The 23,150-nt window shown below is 41.7% G+C and overlaps 1 protein-coding gene and 1 long non-coding RNA gene across 4 annotated transcripts in view; one reads left to right on the top strand and one right to left on the bottom strand.

Moving 5' to 3' along the window:
• Positions 1-67: 67 nt before the first annotated feature.
• The window catches only part of lrrc24 (leucine rich repeat containing 24), a 27,563-nt gene continuing 4,480 nt past the window's right edge, over positions 68-23,150 (bottom strand). For both annotated transcript variants that reach the window (XM_015052350.1, XM_015052349.1), the window contains exons 2-5: positions 8,564-8,758; positions 7,577-7,855; positions 7,156-7,324; positions 68-3,791 (exon numbers count right to left, since the gene is read on the bottom strand). In XM_015052350.1, coding sequence (XP_014907836.1) covers positions 2,545-3,791; positions 7,156-7,324; positions 7,577-7,855; positions 8,564-8,725 — 1,857 coding nt within the window. In that variant the 5' untranslated portion in view covers positions 8,726-8,758 and the 3' untranslated portion in view covers positions 68-2,544. The remainder of the gene's footprint in view (positions 3,792-7,155; positions 7,325-7,576; positions 7,856-8,563; positions 8,759-23,150) is intronic.
• The window catches only part of LOC106959639 (uncharacterized), a 38,508-nt gene continuing 23,195 nt past the window's right edge, over positions 7,838-23,150 (top strand). The window contains exons 1-2 of one of the 2 annotated variants that reach the window (XR_001427402.1): positions 7,838-7,907; positions 9,157-9,255. This is a non-coding gene — a long non-coding RNA (uncharacterized LOC106959639). Of the gene's footprint in view, positions 7,908-8,764; positions 9,256-23,150 lie in introns of those variants that run through there. The other variant, XR_001427401.1, reaches the window with a different exon arrangement.

The following is a 23,150-nucleotide window of genomic DNA, read 5'->3' on the forward strand; positions in this document are numbered from 1 at the left end:
AAAATATCGACATGCATTTGACTCAGAATCAATACAACATTTGGTCTTTGTGTAAGGCAAAGACTTCTTTTTTTTTTGACTGCGCGAAACACATTTTCAATAGCACCAATCTTTCTTATTCTGCAAGTAGTTCTGAAAGCACATCTCGAACCAAAGTACTTTGCAGCGAAGGACGCGTATGAACTGTAGACCTCCTGGACTGAACAACACAATTACTGACAACAAGAGTCTCTCTTTAAAAACCCGCTTTCACAGAGCGTTGCTCACTCGGACTTGCTGTGTGTCACGAGTTGAAAAGTAACAAGACATAAATGTGTCAAGTCTCGAAGCCGTACCGAAGAAACACCCACCATCGCCGCGTTGAAATGATAAGAGAGCAGGACAAACGACGACTCGTTTTGAGACGTTTTAATGTATACAAGTAGGAAACTTAATGTACAGTATTCACATTCAGTTAGTTGTCACAGTCTGGTGTTAGCAGGGCAAGTTGTTTTTTTTTAACACAATTGTAGTCAAAGTGGCTTTGATGTGCGCAACATCAAAAGCAATGAAAACATCGAAAAACACAACAAAAATGGTAAACATTTAAACATTTTGCATAAATAATAATAATCATAATAAAAAAATATTAAATCAGGAAGCAGAACGACATAACAAAATACAAAATGTGTTTTATTGTATTTTCTCCAGATGTTATCTCTATGGTTGAGTTTGTTCAGTAAAATTCTTATCTATTTTTTTTTTTTCAAACATGATTTTACTTTTATTATTAGGTTTTATGTAAAGGTCTGTTCTGAAGCCGTACACTCTTAGCATCATAGTGCTCTATCAATCAGATATGAACATTTTCAAGTTGAGTTCGTCTTAAGGGCTACAATCAGCTAGAACAGATGGCGTACGTGTCACCCTATGATTTTTCTTTGTATTTTCAGAAAGCTCGCGGCTTTGTCACATCCCCTTTACGCTGAGGGGAACCATAACAGAATCTGACATCAGAAAACACAACTTCAAATGAAGCCTGCAGAGCTTTAGATGCTGTTCTAGGACCTCCTGGATGAGCCGTTGACACGCTCTTGAAGTAATTTTGAAGTCAGGACATTTCACCACCTACTTGTTCTCCATTTGTAATAATGTTGTTCACTGTGATTCACTGGAGTCTCCAAGTTTTAAAACAGCTTTGTAAACCTTTTCTGATTAGATGTCTGTGACTTCATTCTAATCTGTGTTGGTTTTCGTTTAGTTATTTTGGTCTACTTCCACTGATTGTGGATAGTTAACCAGAACAAAAACATGTGGCTGATCACTGTTAAATTGTTAATATTCACATCTGGCTAGGTGTGTTTGGGCTAGACGTTTATGTGTGGGGGTGGGAGGGGGGCTGGGGGCAGGAGGGAAGAAAGCTAAACCAGAACAAATCTTAAAGGAAACAAATACTTTTTTTTCTTCAAATTCTCTACTTCTACCTGTGTTTCTATCTGAAACAAAATTAATTTGAGGTCATGTACCATGATTAACCAGTCAACATCAATTAGACAGTCTAGACAAAAAATCATAGCCTATAAACTCACATGTAGCTAAGTGTAATCCCACATTTTTTATGATTTTGGGCTATGCTTCTGCTTGACTTGTGGTCTTCTGAAATGTGACTGAAGCTACTTGAAGTCATCAGTTTGGATGCACAAATTGACCCACGGTTCCTATGAATTGTTTTGTTGCAAGAGGCTTTTATTCCTGTGTTGTTGGAGATTTTTTTTTTTTTTTTGTATAAAATATTGTCTTTAGTTTTGTTGTGTGATGTCCACATATTTTGTTGTGTTTTACACCCGAGGACCTCCAAATAATATTCCAGATCAAACTCCTGTTTTCGGTTTAATGGCATAAGTGAAGAAAACACAAGACATGTTCAAAAGATAAAAGCCTACGGTGAAGTGACGCGAACGTTGAGAACTCTGAATTTTGCGATATTTGTTGGACCCTTTGAAGCCCCTCTGGCCGAACACTGATGATGCGTCTTCCATTAGACGATCGTTGTTGATCTAATTCTAATGAAATTTGTAACAGGGTCCACAAAACGGCTCTACTTCACACAAAATTAACTTCAACATACCTGGAGACAAAACATCTAAAATAAAACAAAGGAAAACATTTATAGAAAATATTCATTACCAACCACTGACAATTGTTACAACCATACACTGCACAGTTTGGGGGAGGATTTAGTTTAACTGCAATATAGATTTCTGGTGAAGCCAGCCACTTGTAATTATCCTTAAAGGGTTTGTTTGGAGACTGAAACCATTGGTCAATTGTTGTTTTCTCTGTAATTACCGCCGTTCAGTCCTCGAACACCTCTTTTTGTCACACAATCAATTAGAAGCGGGTATTTGGAAAGCTGGAAGTGATCCAGTTCTCCCTCTGCAATCACTATCTGAGTGTCTCTTCTTTGTCGAAGGCCAGATAATAATCTGATGCTTTAAATTCTTACAAGATGATTGGTAATGTCTTTAAGTCCTTTGACATTTACTTTCACCCATTAAAGATGCTTCAGCAGTGGATCTCATAGGCAACCTGAGATCCAAACAGAAGGCTCTGGCTGAGAAGCAGTTCTTCTGGGTCTGCCGTCAGCGGGCCCTCGCCACCTTCAGTCGGGTTCCTGCGAAACCCCAGCCCCCCCGATCTCGTCAGTGTCTGGACCATTTCGTGCTCCAGGAGAGCTTCTTTCATTCCCTTCTGCTGGACAAAGCCGCTCATCATTGGACACCTGGATGAAGCGGAGCCCATGACGGGCTTGGTTCGGTTCAGGACATACATCTCATGGCCGTGATCGTCGCGGTACTCCTCCAGCTGAGCAAAGGTTGTCGGTCCGTCAGAGTAGTCATTCACGTAAAGGATGCTCTCCTCTTTGCTGGTGCAGTAGGAGCCACTGTCCTCTTTTTGGTACTGCTGGTGGCGAGTGTAGATCATAATCAGGAGAAGAACGGCAGTGAGAGCCAGCAGGGAGATCCCAATAGCGATGGCGGTCTGTGTGGCTGGACCCAGAGCGCTGAAGTCCATGCTGTCCTGCTCGTACAAGGGCTCCTGGCTGACGTCCAGGACTTCCGGCTGATAGAAGGAGCTGGATGACGACGAAACGTAGGAGTGTGTGTTCAAACGAGGCCAGAGCTGGGATGAGTACGAGGAAGAAGACATGTTGACAGCCAGGTGAAACGTAACCCTTGCCACTCCACCCGGGTTCCAGGCCTCGCATTCGTAGCGCCCGGCATGTGCTACAGTCACATTACTGAGGAACAGCATGCCGCTGCCCATGTCCGGATCAAAGCTGTCTCTTTCACCGCCCTCCTCGGCCCCTCGCACGAGTCCCTGGATTCCTTCGACGCCTCCCGCCTTGATCCCCCCGGTGCTAGGCAGGGCTGTCACCACTCCGCCCGGCCCTGGCCGGAACAACTCCCCGTTGGGTCCCAGCTCTTGAAAAAGACCTCGAGGTGACAACTGGGCCTTGCCATGGGAAGCTTTTTTCCACGTCACCTGAGGCTGTGGGTATCCAGAGGCCTGGCAGGACACTCGGAGGCTCTCGCCGAGTCGCACAGTCAGGTGGTTGGGCTCCAGCTGTACCACAGGCGGAATGCACACCAGGCTGTTCGGAGCAACCTCTGCCAGGCTAAGGTGGGAAAGACGAGGCGGCTCTGCACACATCAAGCGACGCTGCTCTGCCGAACTTAGCAAGCGCTGTCCATCTTCGCCGATCCAAGTTCTTAGCCAACCGAGAGCGCAGTCACATCGCCACGGGTTCTCTGAAGGAGCGGGACAGGAGGAAAAAAAGATTGATATATAAAGTAGTCTTGAAGTCATGTTTGGACTTCTAAATGACAGATTTAACTATATTAACTCTTGATTTCTTGACGTTCTTGAATTTGATCACAATGCATCCAGATGACTGAAAGTTCACATAAACTCGCTTCATTATTTCCTCAACCCTATTTATGGGTTCATGATGCTAAAACAGATATTGGGTAGTTTTCATCGAATATCACATCAAACATTTTGGCCCAGTTTGTTGGATTAGAGAGAAAACTTGAAGGAGGCTCATCATTGTTCACATGCTACCATTCGGCCTGATCAGACTTCCACATAAAACGAAGGAATCGTAGGATTCTGCATTATGCAAAACGTCATGTTTAGTAATGTTAATGACAGTGGGTTGTGTTATTGGCATTAATTAATAACACTACAGAACTAGATTACTTAATTGAAGTAACATTAGTATATTACCTGGTGAGTAGTTGGCACAAGCTAATTCTTACTATTTTTAACATCTGCACAGCTTCATACCAACACCGTTATAATCGTCTGATAGCAATAATCAGACATTTTAGTTGTTATCAGACATTGTGAGGTTATTTTCCTTTTTATTTAATAAATTTTAAAGCAAAATTCAATAAAATTAATAAAAAATATATTTTCAAATTCAATTCAGTTAAATTCAAAAATACTTTATTGCTCCAATTCAAATTCTTCAAAGGGTTATTGCAGATAGTGATGGTTGTTGGCAGAAATGTTCTAATTTTTTTTTTTAATTATTCAGTAATCCAGGTTACGCTTTGTCCATTCAGTCCACTCTCACTATCCTGGGGTGTTTACATTTTGGTTGCCTTCTATATTTGTGTTTTGATCATTTTCTTGTTTGTTTAGATTTGTTTGTTTTTTCATCTTCAGCTCATTCCTTGTGCTTAGTTTGATATGCGCTCGGGTCTTTTTCTAAAACATACCAGCTACTTTTATTTTATTAGTATTGGATAATTCAATACTTTACCTAGAAGTAGGTCAGCAAAATAACTTTAAACCGACTCGTTTTTAACCGAAATGTTTTTTTTTTTGAGTTTGCTGAAACACACATCCATCCTTTTTTTTTTTTTTTTTGTCCATAATTTATTTTAGGGAGCATGCTGAAGCACTTGACTCTGCTCTTCTCTTCTGTTCTGTGGGGTGTGTGGTTTGAAGAAAGCTGCAAAATGCCATTTCCCTAATCCAAAAATGAGAGCCTGTAGGATTTTTTTTTTTTTTTTACCTGACAGTTTACAGCACAGCAAACCAAATGCACACAAGCGCTTGGCAAAAGTGCACATTTTTTATTCTGCAATACTAGATTTCCCTCGCCGACACTTTCACCAGGGATATTTGGAGACGGTCCATCTTTTTGACATAAATTCATTTTGAGTCCTCTTTACTTGGTCCTAGTTATTAAAACACTGCATCAAATCTATAAATCCCGGATAACAGGAGGCTAACCAGGCAGTTAACTCAACAATCTGCAACAATCACAGTGTAACACCTCCGTTACATATTAACTCCTTATACACAGAGATCATTGAGAATTAAATCAACTAGAATGTGAGGGTAATATCAAAACACATATATATTTTATATATGTTTGTTTATTATATCTCACTTGAAAATATGGGAAAAAGACATTTCTCTCTGTAAATAACTTTGTAAGATGAATTTTTAATGGTTTTTTTTTTTTTTGCATTTGTAAGTAATGCAAAGAGCAAATATAAAAATCTAGAAATTCCCACATGCGAGATGCAACCTAACGCATCATGACATGTTTAAGGTGGGATGGGATAAACACGAGAGGTTGGATTTTTTTCTTCAGACGAGAACATACGCAGTCTTAAGCACGTCAAAGAGAGCTTGTGCACAGTTGGGGGTCTGGTATGAATGGCGCCCCTCAGAGATTCTCCTTTTTCAAACTCTAATCATCTCCAGAACCATTTTTTTTAAAATCCCTATTTAATGTGAAACAATAAAGTCCAGATTAGACTTTAGCTTTCAAACTAGACACGATCGAATCCAGTCTTGTTGTTCCTAATATCGGAAACATTTGACAGTGACTGTGTAATTGGAGTACTTACAAAGTGAACAGCACAGTGTAACTCTCACACCTCATTCACAGAACAAGTGAGTTGGCAATCTAAAAGTTATTCTGGGTGCAAACTGAAATAGAGCCATTTTGTGCCGCCCCCCAGGGACACCCAGAGTGGTGAGCCATATGGCCCTGATTAAAAACTGCCACTGCTTTAGGCTTTCCGAGGCCTTTCCATAGGAAGCTGCCAAACTCTATCCCTTTCCTGTAAAAAAAAAAAAAAAAATCATGCATTGGACTAAAATTTTTATGTATATTTTTAGCAAAGCACAAAGTAGGATTAATGTTATTTCATCCCTTTGTCATTTTAAAGTACTTTTCTGCATTCTGGTGAAAGTCAGTGATCAAAACATGGAGTTGTATCACTCCAGTAAAAATATCTTCCAGCACAAGGTTGCTGAGTCATTTTGATTTGAACAGAGTTTAGTTGATAACAAGTCATATTTTAGAAGAGTCAAATGGCCGATACAGATAAGAGAACCCAAGAAAATGGAAATAGTGATATAACGTCTATAAAAACACACGACTGTTCCAAATTATGTTCGACATTTGAGCATTTTATTTCCAATATTTCCCTTGAGCCCTGAAATACCTGACTAATATCAAAACTGGGACTGTTTAGTTGCAAACACAAGATGACAAGTCATGTTGTAAATCAAAACTGTTGGACTAAAAACCACACGTTAAGGTGTAATAAAATCCCAACTGTCGCATGCTGGAAAACATCTAACGTGTCGGGACCTAAATGAAGCAGAGTAGCTCAGTTCCACACTCCTGTGTCACCTGTGCACAGCTGACCAATTACCGCTAGAAGTATGAGTGGATGTCACAGCGCTGGTTTGAGAAAGTTGCAGAAATGGTCGGCCTTTACAAAAGGTGTGAGAGGAAGAAGTCCCAAAGCTGGTTGGGATGTACTGGCCTCCTAATTGGCCTTTACACCATCTTCCTTTAATTGGATATTTCGCCATTATGCACTCTACGATGGTGTCTTGAAGTACTGATTTTAAAAGCAAGACCTTGGTTGGGTGAATTTCTCTAACATGCAAAAATTTGAAGGGCTCTTCATTTTCTTTAACACAAGTCACTGGAGTATTTCTTTATATAAAAAGATCAGGAGCAACTCTCAGTGCTTTGCTAAATGTGGTGTTAATTCTGTAATATTATGACACAAAATATATTCTAAAGATTCAGGGGAGTTTAGACAGTAATATAAAAACACAGCATGATGTAACCTGTGATACGGAGCACTTGCAGGCTGACGAGGGGTTTGAGGAACGAGGCTCCCAAAGTGCGGAGATGATTCCTGCTGAGGTCCAGCAGAGCTAGAGACGATAAACCAGACAGAGCGTGCTCGGCCAGCAACTCTATGCTGTTCTCCTGCAGGTGCAGTTCCTGCAGGCGCTGCACATAGAAGAAGACATAAAGCAAACAGAAAGACAGGCATGGAAAAAGGTTGTCAAATGCCGACAGGTAGTAAAACCTGCAGCTGAGTCAATCTTTACCGCAGTAGGAGTAAGATAAGGATTAGCAAGACATATCAGACTCAATTTATTGTAGATGTTATTCTACCAAATCCAGAAAAAGTCATCCTGAGTTTAATTTATGGACAACTAAACTCAAACATCTTTATCTTTCCTAATAATCTGACCGGACCTGCAGTCCCCTGAAGGTGTGGTCTTGGATGCGAGTGATCTGGTTGCCGGCAAGGTAGAGGATGCGGAGGTGCTCCAGACCCCGGAACATGTCGGGAGTGACCAGGTGGATGAGGTTTCCATTGAGAGCCAACTCCAGCAGCTGGCCCTGATTGAGAAAAGCCCCAGGTTCCAGCGCCGAGATGCTGTTGTTCTGGAGGTACAAATAATGGAGGCTTCTCAGGCGATTCAGATCCTGAAGACGGATCTGTACTATGGCGTTGTCCTGGAGAAAGATCGTCTTTGCAAAGCAAGACAGAGATAAAGAAAACGAGTGATCAAGACGTGCAAAGGTCAGTGGAGTAAGCAGTTTTGCGAGGCACTACATTTTGCTGTGCTTTGCAGAGTTTGGCAAGAATATTGACAAATACCAAAGGGAACAAGCTAGTCAAAGATCGGGACAATAAGCCAATGTTGTGGCACTTCTCTGGTTTTCGTTGCTTCTTTTGCTAAACATTGCAGGGATCTGCAGAAACACTTGATTGATTTGGTCTTCATGAGAAGTGCTTTGCAAGTTTTAATCCACAATCCACGGGCGCCCGCCTGATTGCTAATGCGACTTCGTCGTGCATCGAGGTGAGCTATGATCGACGAGATAGACCTGCTGATTGAGGTTAATGGAACAATTTATGCGAGACTTGCTTTTCATCAATATTCATGAGCTGCGGTAATGTTGGAGGGCCTGAACCCTGTAGGAAAAGACGATGTAATGTTAAACATCTTCTTAACAGACGATCAGTGGGTGTGCGAGAGTCACTTTCTGAGGAAGGATGAATAATTACGCAGCCGCCGGCGCAGTCCGTCCCTCAGGCTTGCGTCAAAGAGGGTCACAGTGAATTGATTAATCACGACCACTTTCAGGGTGATGTGAACGGATTCAGGAGGGCACCTGAAAACCACCTCTATGCATGGCTGGAGCCTCTAACTTTTAACCAGTTGGCCAACTGACCTCCGTGATGGAGGGAGCACCCTGTGGGATTTCCTTTATCCCCAGCGATCCGCACTCCACTGTAAGACTGTAGCAGCGACATCCATAGGGGCAACCCAAGGACCGGAGAGGGATGAGGGCGGAGATGAACAGGGTGAGTCCGGAGAACCACAGGAGGGTCATGGCAGTGGCACAACGCCCCTTCAGAGACAAATCCTAAGTAGGGAAGACAAAAGGCAAGTAACAATCACACACCCACCTCTCATCGCAGTTGCACAAGAACAAACCTTTTGGTCCAATGCTGCAATATGCTCTCATAGCAGACAATATCTAGGGCTGCAGGTGTATTGAATAAGGAGATGATTGTCAAATAGCAAGGGAGGATTTAGAAAGAGAAAAAAAAAAGGCAAGAGAAGTTAAGCATGCCTCCTCATCCCCCGGCTGATTACTATTCAGCTGTGTCTATTCAGTGGAATTGCAGCAGCTTCTATTATAGGCTTCAATAAATTAAAGATGTGATAAAAGATGCGCAGGTTGCCTCAAGGACCTCTCTCTGTTCTTTTTAACTCATACACAAACCCAATCTTTCAGCGGCTCCGTCTCTGTCTTCCCAGCGCATTCATATGTACGCGAAGCGAGGGAAGAGAGGGACCCGCAGTTGAGCTCCATAATCTCCGAAGCCACCTTCACCACCTCGAAGCAAATCCCACGAGGTAAACAGCTCTAATGATCTGATCATGACCATCAGGGTTGGCCGCGTGGCGCACCTCGCGGCGATACATCCCTTTGATATGAACTCATCACTGAGCAACTCAACCGTGCGCTGCTTGCTTTCTTTCTTTTTTTCTATTATTATTCCTATACTGCCTGGAAGGAGTTTATTGTTCTGTCTGACTGCTCACATCAAAACGGCCTCATATACTCCCTCCCCAATAACACGCAGCCTGGCAGCATATGCAATCGTTCCTCGGCTGCAGATAGCATGAAGGTACAGCGCTGCTGGAGATATAATACAAGTTGAAAATGTCACATTGCGCTGGTGCCGCCGCCACACCGACAGAGGGTGGAAGAAGTTTCTTCCGGCTGAGTTGCACTCGTCTCCCCGCTCCGATCTAAACTCTCATATTATCATAAATGATTTATGTGCGCCCGGGCGGCGTCTTCGAATCCTGTTGAGCTTGTTTTACATGCAGAATTTCTGGTTTGTTTAAGGCCGCCGAGCTTGCCCAGATGGCTCGCAAATTCACGGCCCGCTCTGGATCACCTGATATTCTGCTTTATTAATTGCAAGGATATCCGCAGGCCTTGTTTAAGTCAAGTGATAAAATGGCCCTGCGCCTGAAATAAACTGCCACTTATTAATATTTAGTGCCTGAGCTGCTCTGCCAGATTGATATACGCGTGCCCCATTTGTAATGCTTCAATCCAGACCAGTAATGTAATGCCTAAGCGTAAAAGCAAGTCGGAAGTCTTAAGTCTTAGTGGCCGAGAAGTAATTCCCAGTGCAGCTGTGTAGCATTATTGAGCCAATCAGCAATGAACTGGATTTTAATGTGGCACATTTGATTTGGAGCACATTTGCGAGGATAGGCAGCCAGATTAATACAATGTGACCTACATAAGCTCTTCTGTCACTGGTGTCTCACTTATTAACAAAAGGGGGGTGCTGCCATGTCTCTTCTCCTGCGTGGAGAGAGAAATCATGTGTTCCATTGTTTGGGACCGAGGACATGAAAATTAACCGGCGAGCAAGGTGCTGGTCTGTAACATTGTTGCCTCCTATGGTGAGGCATTGTCTAAATAAGTTTGACTTGGGTTTGAAGGAAAGAGAGCGAATCATCTGCCCTCGGCTGCAATGCCTTGAAAGCCCTCAATGGCACAACAGAACTTTTTATATGTTCTGTGTAGTTGCTTGTTGTAACCATATGGGTGAATCAAGTGCAAATCATCTGTGATGCGAGATTGATAGAAACGGCGCAGGATGGGGCTGCATGTGCTGTGCAGTGTGCTGTGCTTGTTACAGACTAATCTGTCTTTCCTCAACAGGGTAAGCCCCCTACTCATCACACAGCATTATGTAGCAGCTTTTCATTTAGTTTCCTCTCTGTGCTGTATGCATTGTGTAAGCTTTATTAAACGCAGAAGCACAGAAGTCCATTTTATCCAGTCAGCTAAAGTTTGGAAAAATAGGTTCCCCACCTCATCTGATAGGCTGGGAAAGAAGTGGCAAAGAGACCCGTTTTGTCAGGTTCACTAGCTGTGGCTTTTATTGAGAAGGGACAAGGAGAAAATCATTGTTAAAAGCATTAGAAGTCTGTTTTGCGAAAGTAATTTAGGAGACAAAGATAACATGGAGGAGGTTCTCTGATCAAATGAGACCAAAATTGAATATAGAAGACGCAGCGACTCTTTTAGCAGAACAATAATAATGCACATGGGGAAGCATGGTGGTGGCAACATCATGCTAAGGTAATGCCTTTCTTCAGCACAGACAGGGGATGCTGTGCTTGAGTTTGGCTGGTGAACTTGGCAGCAGATCTCAAAGTTTCGACTTCAGGAAGGCAGATAGAAATGTCTGCAGCACTTTACAGCATTTTACCATCAAAAAAACGAATACCTTGTGTCACAAATCCAGTGAAGCGGAGTGGCACAATTTGTAACCGTAATGTAAAAAAAAATAAAAAATGGGAAAAGGTGTCGTAAGGGATTGTAAAAAGTTGCACATCACAGATGTCTGGCTCCCGACTTGAACGCAAATGACACCCTGCCATTTAGAGAAAACAGAACGTCTCTTTCCCGCACTTTCATTAGAGGAAAAAGAAAAGCCCCTTGATTGACTATCGTTTTGCTGAAAAAAAAAAAAAAAAAAAGTGATGACAGCCTGATGGGATGCGAGCAGGACTGACGGCGTGACCAGCATCGGCAAACGAAAACAGAGACTTTCTTTAAACAACGCCGCCCAGAGTTTTTCTCCAGCACGAAATGGGTCCAGATGTTCCAGATAAAGCTTCAAGTATCTGTTCTTGACCCACTTTTATATTTTTTACTGGGAGGTCAATTTGTTCATTTGAAGCTGAGTAATCCTCCGCGGAACACGCGGTAATCTGCACAATCAGACGCTTGTTAGCTAAGCCGCTCCAGGCGCCGACTTACGGTTTCATAGAAGGAGGATGCTTTTGTTTACTGGGGAATGAACCAGGTCAGCAATAAATCTCTGTTACCGGTGAGTTTAAAATGTGTAAATTGGATGATTAAAGCTTAATGTTGTGTACACAGATCAGGCTGTCAAAACGCGAGCAGCTGCAAAGGTCCTGTGATGCCAGATGTCAGTCAGCGAATGCCAAAAGGAAATCAAATCAAGCTGCGCGCGCCCGTCAAAATTTACCTCCATCACCCTGAGTCCCGAAATGCTTCTGCAAACACTTCACTCCAGGGTTTGTTTTTTCAGGTATTTCTGAAGATTACATTCGCCACTCTTATTCTCGACATGGCATTTTATTTTCTCACTCCAAACAAACCGTTCTCCTCTGAGCAATCACAGCCTCACTCTCGGCCAAACATTCCCCAGCAGAAAAAAAAAAAAACAAACAAAAAAAAACATGTTGCCGCGTCTTTCCGTGATGATTGTTATCCAGGAAAAAAGGTGGGTGTCGGTGTGTCGGAAGCAATGCAGACAGCTGAAGAGCTGGAGGCTGAAACAAAGTTCACATCCCTGCGCTGCCACCCGTACAGGTCGACCTCATCTGTTGTTATGGTAACTCCTGTGATGAGGGAAGGTCTTGCTCACAGGGCCCGAAGGCCAGCCGGGGCTCCCGTGAGCCGCTGTTAGGCAAACAACTCCGCAGGAATAGAGGCTGTCATTTCCCACGGAAAATTTCTCCCAAGCACTCGAGCTATCTGATGACCCACAGCTAAATAGCTGAATTTTTTTCACTCCAGCTTCCCCACACCCCCGTCTTCAACCCCAACTTCATCTCTTTGCTCCCTTTCTGCTCTATTTTTCCCCTTCAACAATTCTCCGAAAGATCATTTTCCCTTCCTGAGTCTCTGACCTCTGCCTTTTCTCATCTCACGTCCTTCGTCTCTGACTGGCAGGTGCTAAATCATTTGTCTTAGAGCATTCTTTTGTCCACAAATAGACCGAGGCCAAGCCACTAACCCGACTGCGCAGCACTAACCCAAGAATAACACACCGACTTTGAGAGATTGTCTCGGTGCGCAAAAACGCGCACGCGCTCTCGCGCCCCTGCGCATACATGACACGCCTACAAAGTAGCAGTTGTGCACAAACGCCGGCCACCTAAATCTAGGGGGACCGGGGGGGAAAACACACACACAGGCGCACGAGGTTCGTGTCTAAAACCAGCAGCACCATCATCATTCACCTACAAGTCAAACACACGCGCCCACACATATTTTTCTTCTTTTTTTTTTTTCCGTACAAGTATAGTAAAGGAAGCTCTGCTCAGTTAATAAGTCTGCATTGATTTCTTTATTTTTCCACAACTGCCCTGTCCTTCTTGGCTTCTGCAGCCATCGATTTTCAACATGAAAGCTGATGGGGAGGGGGAGGTCGGTTGGCATTTGCGAATGTCTATGTTGAAGAGAAACAGAGTAAATGAGTGGATTTTTTTCTCTAATAGTGCATGTGTGTGTGTGTGTGTGGGTGGGTGTATATGTGTGCAGGTTGCTTGTCAGACTGCCTCCAGCAGAATCACCCTCTGAGCAGCAGCAGCAGCAGCAGCAGCAGCAGCACTCCACTGCTGCTCCCGGTGGAACGTTTAGACTAAAAACCCTCCATCCGTCTCCCCCTTGTGCTCAGAAAAAAAAAAAAAAAAAACAACAACAACTTTATGAATGTTTGCTTTATATAAGTTCTCATGATGCACGGCCCTGACAAATAGATGCGGTTACTCCTGGGGGCAAAGGGAGCCGGCACTAAATTTATTGATGCAAAAGCAATGATACATGAAATTCGGATGCACGATAAAACAAATGGTACACATTACATTTCCATATTTCAAATTGCTCACCGTTTAATAGGTGCTGATAATTATTGTTTTCTAAATAAACACCAGGACTTGTATTTCTTTTGAATTATAACTGAGTCACTTGTGTGGATTTATTGTCATGTCATTTTATTAATTTCCTAAAGTATCTCATTCCTAATGCACTGACCATGTCATCTACCTGAGTAGTATCACTTTACATGCACACATTTTCAGCGCTTATTTATGCAAACATTTAATGATATTATAACTTATCTTTCTTGAACAAAGGACACGTTTTTCCATTTTGGACTTAAAGTGCTATGAAGAAGCATTTGCCCTCTTGAAGATTTCTTCTGTTTTGCCCAACTTAAACATTTGAGAACATCAAACCCATTTTTTAATTGCATTCAAAGACACCCCAAGTAATTACTAAATTGATAACTTCATTAATTAAGGCCAAAAAAACCCTGGCAGTTTGGAAAATGTTACAAAAAGTAAGTGTCCGGCATCGTGTGGTGGTGCCTAGTTGTCACTGGACCGGTTGCTAATCCATTACAGGGCAACTCAGGACAGAAAAGTATGTATAAAGGCATTCAATAGACGTGACAGTCATGTTTGACTGTAGGAGGAAGCCGGAGTATCTGGAGAGAACCCACAATGCATCGGAAGAGCAGACTCCTTGGAGAAGGACCTGAGACCTTCTTCCTGCAAAGAAGTAGCGCTACAAACGGTGCCTTCCCCTTATAAGTCATAAATTAACTGTGATTAGCCACATGTTTTTGAAGAGCCGAGTTCAATATCACAGGCCACACTCCAGATTAATTACTCTGTGACCTGTGAAATCAAGAAATCACTTGACAATATGAAGGAGGCCAAGCGATGCAAAAGCAGCACATCGTGCCTGATCTGAAAGAAATCCAACAACAGATAATGTACAAAGTCATTATCTATCAGTCTGAAAACAATTACAAAGTCATCTCTACAGTAGGTAGACTGCTTTGCTGCAAACCAAAGCGAGAACCATTATCTACAAAAGTCATGGCACTGCTGTGAGCCTATCTATGAGTTGCCAGGCAACTAAACCGGGCCCACCAATGACTGACCCAGGAGGTCACAAAAGAATCCAGAACAAAATCTAAAACACTTCAGAGTTTACCCGCCTCAAGAAGGATCAGTGGTCAGGATTGAAAGAGTTAGTATGGATGGGTGAATTTATTTGAAACGGACAAGCCAGACTCGCATAATCCAAAAATCATAGTCCCCAACACTTTTGAGAAAATATGTTGTTGAAAGTGGAACATTACATCTAATGGGGCTACTTTGCCACTCCTTGGAGGCTTGTGATATTGTTGGAGCCATGCAGTTAGCTTTCTTTCTGAAAATGGTTAAGGATATCTTTAGTCCATTCATGAACCTTAGCACCACACTAGCAGATCCAGCTAGAAAATGAACAAAAACAATGGAGTGGCCTAGTTAAACTCTAGACTTACATCTGACATGATTGAAATGTTATCTGACCTTAAACTAGCTAGTTACTATCGAACACACTCTAAAGAAGTAAAACAATTCTGTACAGAAGAGTGGGTAAAAATTCCTCACTCGCTATGCCAAACGCTTCAGGTTTGTGGCACAAACAGATCTTCTAATTAAAAGCTCAAATGCTTTTTCACATTGGGGGTCAGGTTGAGTTGTAAATACCCCCCCGAAACAAAATCATCACATTTGCTCTGGTTATCGTCATCTGACATCTAAATCTCATTACTGATCTGGACGATTCAACTAGAACTACGGTGGAAGAAATGTTTGAGAGAACAATTAGTTTTTCACAGTGCACAGCTCTTCCATTACATATCAGAAGGCGAATTCAGGATTTAGCAGGATTAGTGTGCAGTAAAGTACCAATTTTGGCATCATAGGGCTAATAAACTCAAACTCTAAACTGCATCAAGCAGCGGCAGTGTTCATGTAACAATACCTGGGGGAAAAAAAAATCTAACTTAACAAGCATGTTTTGTCTCTTTGCTCTCTCAACAAGTTTCGGTGCTTTAATCGGAGTCCATTTGATTTGAGTCTGATAATTGTCAGCGACAGGCACAATGGCAAGCCGCATGGCAGCGCAATCAATGTCCATTTTCCATGGAAGATTTATTTTTCTGCACTCGCTGCTCAGACAGGGGTGATTGTAACATCACACTGTGATTGCTCAGAGCTTAAAAAGAGATTTGAAATCTCATTTAAGCCTGACGCATTTTTCCCCCAAGCACCACTTTTTTTTCCCTCCATGCATCCTTTCTTCTAAATCCAGTGCTTTATCTGCTTGATGAAACAGAAGCAACGTTGCAAAAGCTCTTTGAAAAATGTATGACTTCCAAAACAAGAAAGCACGAGCGCACCGACAACACTCACGTCGCTCTCAAAGACGGATACAACCATCAAGATGAAATTAGAGCAATACAACAACAAAAAAATAAATACTAATGAGGACACTTAATAAGAGAACACAATCAATGAAATTGCTGCTCCCTAAATGTCCGACTGTAAAACAGATCCCTCAGTGCTTCTTGTTGCAAAGGGCCGCAATCATGCTAATATGATAGACGCTATCATAGGGTATTTATAATGCAAAGGGAATTGCTCGCGTCTGCTTGGGGCATTATGTTTCCTAATAGATCCTAGGAACGGTCATCTGTGTGACGCAGTTTGTCAACAGCTCAAAGACAAGAGCAACTTCAAGGCAAAGAAAGTGCGAAAAGTGAGCGCTTTTTAAGGCAGGGACGCTATGTACGGACAAATCAATTCCACCACAAAGAAAATATACACAGAAGCTGAAAACACACAACCATAATCGCACAGGATTAGAAAATGTAGTTTGTTTTGTAGAAAAGATCTTTATATTCGTAGACGGGGGGAAAAAAAAACTGTATTTTCTTTTTTTAAGCAATTTGTGACAACATAAATCTGGTATATAGATTTATATATAGCTATATATTTTATATATATATAGCTGATTTGATACGAGCTATGAAGCAGTGACAGCGTTTAGTATCTCTCCATGTACTTTGGTGTGAGGACACTGGTGTGTAGCTAAGGTATTAATGTGCTCTGATACGTCCATGGAGTATGTGTGTGTCCTTTTTGAAGTACCCTTGTGTTGTATAGTGTGTCAAGCATCTATATAGGATTTCCTTTGCCCAGGGTTGCTGTTATTCCTTTTTTTTACCCCAAACACCAATGGATAAAATTCAAATGTTCTGTCCAGAGTCTTTGAGTGTCCATGGTCAAATAATTGCTAGTAGAAGTAATTAGGAAACAATCAGGAAATGTACAGTAGCACAAAGAGTGTGCATAGTGTAGCATGATATTAAGTACAATTATGGGATTACCGAGACGTCTGAGTGGTACTTGTGTGAATTCCATCACTGTGGTACCAGTGTGGACTAGTTTTAGTGCTTTAGAGACAAAACAGTGAAGTACCACATAATTTTTAATGTCCAAAACATCTACGATGCCCTGGCTTATCCGAAAACCACTTTATGCTACAGTATAAGCTATGGCTAAATAAAGATCGCATTCTCTTTGTTAGCATCTGCTAATCAAAAGAGCAATAGAGAGATCACTTGTTTTGGTATTCTACATCTCCAAAAGACCAACAGGGTTTTAAACACAGTTTTCAACAATTTATTTCATCAGAATACTTAGTCAAATTTCCCTCAGTTTAGGAACAACTTTCCCTTTTTCTGACATCGCCAAAGAAATTTTTTTCTTTTTCATCTCCTGAAACAAAATTGGTACCAAATTTCAGCAAACAGTGTTTTTTTTTTTTCTTTTTCTTAATTCTGACTAAATCAGACAAGTATCTCTGTTTTTCCAAAATCTGATGCCCGATGCAGTTTGCTCTGGTTTTAACTTGCATAATTAAGCACATGGCACACTTTACAGTAAGTATATTAACTATACATCACAAATACCTGTAGGTTTCATCAGCACAAAGATTCAAATTGCTCTTTAAAGGTTTGTAGGTTAGTGTATGTCTTTGCTTATCAATTCTTTGTACAGTTTTCTTTTATTTTTTTGGCACTTGACAGAACTGATTGTAACACTGATAGTCGGGTAAATAACCTAGGAAATGGGTGAAAATAGTTCTGTTACTCTGCTAAAATGGTTCAAAACTAACTTGACTGATCAGGAGCACTTTGTATAATCTGGCAATTCGAAATCTGGTTGAACATAGATCACATGTGGGATACTTTACATATCTGGCACCACATGACCAACGAATTTTAGCTTACATATTAGTCTCAATGTGACTAAAGACTCTGGAATATACCAGAGAGTTAGCTGTAGACGTGAACGACCACACAGCCTAATGGTATTTTAAAATTGTTGCAAGAATTAGGGGCTTCCTGTAAAACCAACACACTGAAAAGCTAGCACACGCTTTTTTTTTATTTTTTTATTTTACGGTAGATTAAGTAATATTAATGGTGTCTTTATTGGTCTCTGTATAAATTCAATCAGGCAGCTAAAGCTTTTCCCAAATGTTGCTGCCAGAGCTTCAATATATTGCGCCAGCTTCTAAATCATTGGACAGCTGCTTTCTAAAAAATATATATTTTAGAATAAAACTCTAATGGTCCCAAGTCTAAATGCATTTCAGAGTTGTCTGTCAGGTCTTAACTATTTAGAGCCCTTAAATATGCATTTTATTCTTTATTTCTTATTTGAAACTTTCCAATATTTTTGTATTTCTTGTCCTAATGTAGTTGTTTCTTCCTCAGTTTCTGCAAAGTGTGTACGAACGGTGCCATACGAGCAAATTTCAATTGCCTTATTTTTGGCTGTGAAATCTGAAAGAATAGAAAATGTGGTTAGCATAAAGACACATTTACATGTTGGAATCTTTAATAATTTGCAGCCTCTTTTCTTACAAGATTGTTTAATATTTAGCTCCATCCATCTTCTCATCGACTCTGACCAGATTCCTTTGCCTCTGCTGGAGAAAAGCATTCCCACATCATGATGTTGCCACCACCATGTTTCACCATGGGGATGCTGTGTTCTGCCAGATAGTGTTTTGCATGTACAATAAAAACAAAGTTCAACTTTAGTCTCATCTGACCGTAGTGCAGGGGTGGACAACTCCAGGCCTCGAGGGCCGGCGTCCTGCAACTTTTGGATGCGTCTCAACTTCAACACACCTGAGTCAAATAATGAGGTCGTTAGCAGGACTCTGGAGAACTTGACTGCACTTAGGAGGTGACTCAGCTGTTGGATTCAAGTGTGTTGGACCAGGGAGACGTCTAAGAGTTGCAGGACGCCGGCCCTCGAGGACCAGGATTGCCCACCCCTGCCGTAGTGCCTTCTTCCACCTGTTTGCTGTGTCCTTTAAGTGGCTTGTGTCAAAGTGAACTTCTTGACACTTTCTTTCATTAACCCTTCCAGATCAAACGGAGCCAAATCTGCAGTACCGTAATTCCGCCACATTTTGCGCGATCTGCAAAAAATTCCAACGGTTTCTTAAAGGGGGGAGACATTGTGCTTTCCAGCCAATATCGGGTTATTACGGTAATTTCAGCCCCGCCAAATTCAGCAAAATTCATCGGAGGGGCACTCTTTTAATGGAGGGTAAATTGCAAAAATAACTTGCTAGACATTGAAAGTTACAATTGTTATGGATATATGGGCAAATATATTTACTCACAAGACATTTAAAGAACTGTGTACAATTAAAAGCAAAAATATCCAGGCGGAGATTTGAAACGTAGGCCTTTTACGGTGAAAGAGTTGCCAATGGTTGAACCTCTCCCACATGAGTTTTGGATCTATGCAGCTCCTCTCATGCAACTTTTTGTCAGTTTGCCGGGAGCTGAATGGACATACAATCTGGACATGACACAATGTCCAGATTGTATGTTGTAGCAAATTTGAAAACCGCATATGCTTTCCCTCCTCATTTTGTAGTTGTATACCACTTAATACTTGCTTATCAGATTAAATCCCATAAAAATCAATTGAAGTTTGTTGTTGTAACATGATAAAACGTGAGATTTTTTTCAAGGGTAGCGAGTGCTTCTGGAAGCCACCGTTCAGCGTAGTAATAAATGTTTTTTGGCAGCGCCTGTCCACGATTTCCTGTTCCTCTCCCTTTTTCCAGAGGGCACATCTGTCAGCGTCGGCTGTTTTTAGCGTTTCCTCGTGATCTGTTGTGTCACTTCCGTTCAAACACAGACGTCCTCCGGGACTCAACCGGCCGCTGGCCGGAGGAGTTGATCCGAGCGGATGCAAACCCATCAGAGAGGGCTCTTAAAAGTTTCTCGGTTACTGGACTGTCTGTGATCAAAAAACGAGGAGGCGGTTTTGTTTGAATTTTTTTTTTTGCCCAATTTTTGCAGCCCTCTCCTCCTTCCACTTCTGTAAGTCACTGATCCATTTGCATACAGCGATCACGTGCGACCGGCTGCCCACTGAAAAGCCAGGGATTTCACACGCGAAGGGACGAACGAGATCCGACAAGTTGGAAGATGGATGCAGAAACAGCAGCCACGTTCCTCTTCCACTCAGATCCACCATTTCTTCCATTTGGATATTTGTGGAAATGTCTTCCACTCTGCTCTGTTTATATTAAACTTTTTCTCTCTCTCCTATGTTCCAGATGGATGAATCTGGAGTAAATGAGAAAATTGCTTATTTCTTTTTTTTCCTTTAAGGCAGTTGAGATGAAACATCAATAAAAGTGAAAGATAAAACGTGTGTCCCAAACCAAAAAAAAAAAAAAAACGAAATTGGAATATTGCCTCTATAATGATTACTTATCAAACCCACTGTATTGCATTTCTGCAATATTGGCTGTGTAATGGTGTCTGCAAGAGTCAATGAATCCTCAGAAATTATGTTTCATTGTTGCCATGGAAGTGGCAGCCTCGGCCGACTCCAAGTGATGGATGTCATATGGATGTCAAATTACGCCAAGGCACTGAGCCTATATTGGGGTTATCTATACAGCCACACATACAGACAGAGGATGATGAAGCTGTGAAAAAAAATATTTTTTTCTTGGTCAACTTGTTTTGTTTGTCTGTGGTTTTTTTTCATACATCTCTCATTTCAGCTTGTATTTACAATCGTCCGCCCACGGTCGGGACCGGAACCGAGACGACAATACAATTACGGCCCGTGGAGAGATTTCAGTTATCATTGTCTGGCAGACGGAAGCCGATGAAAAATTTAAAATCTCCGCAGGCCCAAGGAGTCAACTTGTCCATACAGATCCATCAGTGCAAGACAGATCCTACACAACCCCCAACCCCACAAACCTTAGAGTTAAACAAACGAGGTTCTATCTAGTGGCCCGCTGCTTGGCTCCACACAGCTTCCCCCCGTGCAGAATAGTAATTGACCGCAGAGCTGTGCATTTACATCTCCGACATCAAGGTAGGGGATAGAAACACCCGATTCTGAGGCTCGGCGATGAGGATGCATAGCCGTCCTCCCTGTGGGGGACATGTAATATTTAACAGTAAGCAACTGCTAACCTAATCACAGCATATCGCTCCTGGCAATTCCCATGGCGTCGCTGCAATGTTTCTGCCAGACTCCTATGGAGAGTGTGCTGCGCTCAGCTGAGAGTGACTTAAGGATCCTTCAGTCAATGACAGCAGCGTCACTTTTCACGTCGCAGTCGGCGGAGCATGTTTTGAGATCTGCCGGACTTGACTTGCGTCTGCGGCACGACCGTAAGATCAAACGTTAACTTCCGACTCATCCCGACCCTTTCCAACCAACCACTCACCGGACTTTTACAGTAATAAGAGTCACGCAAAAGAAAAGCAAAGCAAAGCAAAGCAAAGCAAAGTGCGCCTGACAGCAAATCCTGACAGACGGAACAGGAGATTACCCCAGTTGTCAAGGTGTTGGCTTCAATAACTTCACCGGACCAAACGCTGCTGTAGACAACAGCCCTGCTGCAATAAGCCAGAATCTGTGATGGTCAGAGTGTGAGGACCTGAATACAAACTAACAGAAGATACCTTTTGTGTAACTTTTGTATCGTGCGAGAGGCTAATTTGATCTGCTTACAAAAACAATTAGCTGCCCTCAGTAGGACAAGGTGTTCTTCAAAGCTCATTGTGTCTCCTTGTTGCCCGGCGACCCCCATCTACAAATGTAACATTCTCTTAAAAATCATACATATTTCTAAGAGAAATGTGTAACAGGGGAAGAAACACCCATAAATATATTGGCACAATTTTGGGAAGTCTTCTCAGCTGTTGTAAAAAATATCGCCATTTGTTGCAAAGACGTTTGAGAAAACTGAAAACTTTTTAATTGGAGCATCAAACAAACTTACATTAAGAAGATAATGTTTGTAACATGATGACTGGTGCAACAGCTCAATGGAATCCCCTTTTTTGACCCCCAGTTGGACAATAATTGAATCTTCTACTGTAGTATTTTTCACACAGATGGATCTTCCCTCCTCAGCTTACCGTAAAGGTTTTCTGTAAGAGCGAAGTCTATGGGTGATGAGGACCATGGGTGAATTTTCGTACGTTTTTATTCGCCCAATGATCTTCAGTCGGTCTTTTATGAACTTCTATGGAGAGATGGACCCGTTAGGCCTGCAGAAGTTTGGTTCGGTCATATTTTCAGTTTCAGCGGTAGATTCCACCACATTTTAATTTAAAATCCTCCTCGCGTTTTAAGACGAGAAACAGGCCCACAACATCACAGGTCCTCTTCCATGCTGGAGCTACGTTCCTTTAAGACGTACCCATATTTCGTTTCACGTCAGATCTCCCTAAAAGTTCAGTCTTCATCTCCCTTCACCAAAGCACAGAAAGTTCCAGTTGGTAAAGATAAGTGGCTGTTGCATTTTCAGGTGGGACAGGAAGGCAAAGACAACCACTCTCCATATATTTAATGGCTGCTGTAGAGACTCTGCGACCCCAACACTCGTCAGTTTTGGTGCGGTTCTGTCACAGGGAGCTTAATAGATTATTTTACCTTCCTCACCTTCCCACTCACTATGCGTGGTGGCACGATATATATGGCCCCTATTCCAGAGGAAAATGGGCCTCGCTGTCATATCACCTTTATACCTTCAGGGAAACAAAAAGTTATGGATTTTTACTTAAACGTTCCTTTAAAAGCCCCGAACTCCAAAAAGTAAAGCAGGAATAAATAAATACTTTGGTTCTGTTTATTTTGAAGGAGATGTTAGAGATACCAGTAGTTACATAATGTTTCAACTGTTGATGACTTTGTATTTTTGTGGGGGTTTTATGATGTAAAGCACTTTGAATGACGTTGCTGAAATTTACTGTACAAATAAACTTGATTAATTTATTGATCTACAGAATTTGCCAAATTGAGCTGGTTTTTTCCAACAAACACAAAAAAATGAAGGATGTTATATATATATATATATATATATATATATATATATATATATATATATATATATATATATATGTATATATATATATATATATATATATAAGGGAACATTTCACTTTAATTTTGTGTGTGGCTCCAAATCCAGGCCTCCATTGGTTAATAAATTTGATTTCCATTGATGATTTTTTGTGATTTTGTTGTCAGCACATTCAGCTTTGTAC

This window comes from Poecilia latipinna, unplaced genomic scaffold (genome assembly GCF_001443285.1).
Source record: "Poecilia latipinna isolate Pla-1442-1.1 unplaced genomic scaffold, P_latipinna-1.0 Scaffold1104, whole genome shotgun sequence".
Taxonomy (NCBI): Eukaryota; Metazoa; Chordata; class Actinopteri; order Cyprinodontiformes; family Poeciliidae; genus Poecilia; species Poecilia latipinna.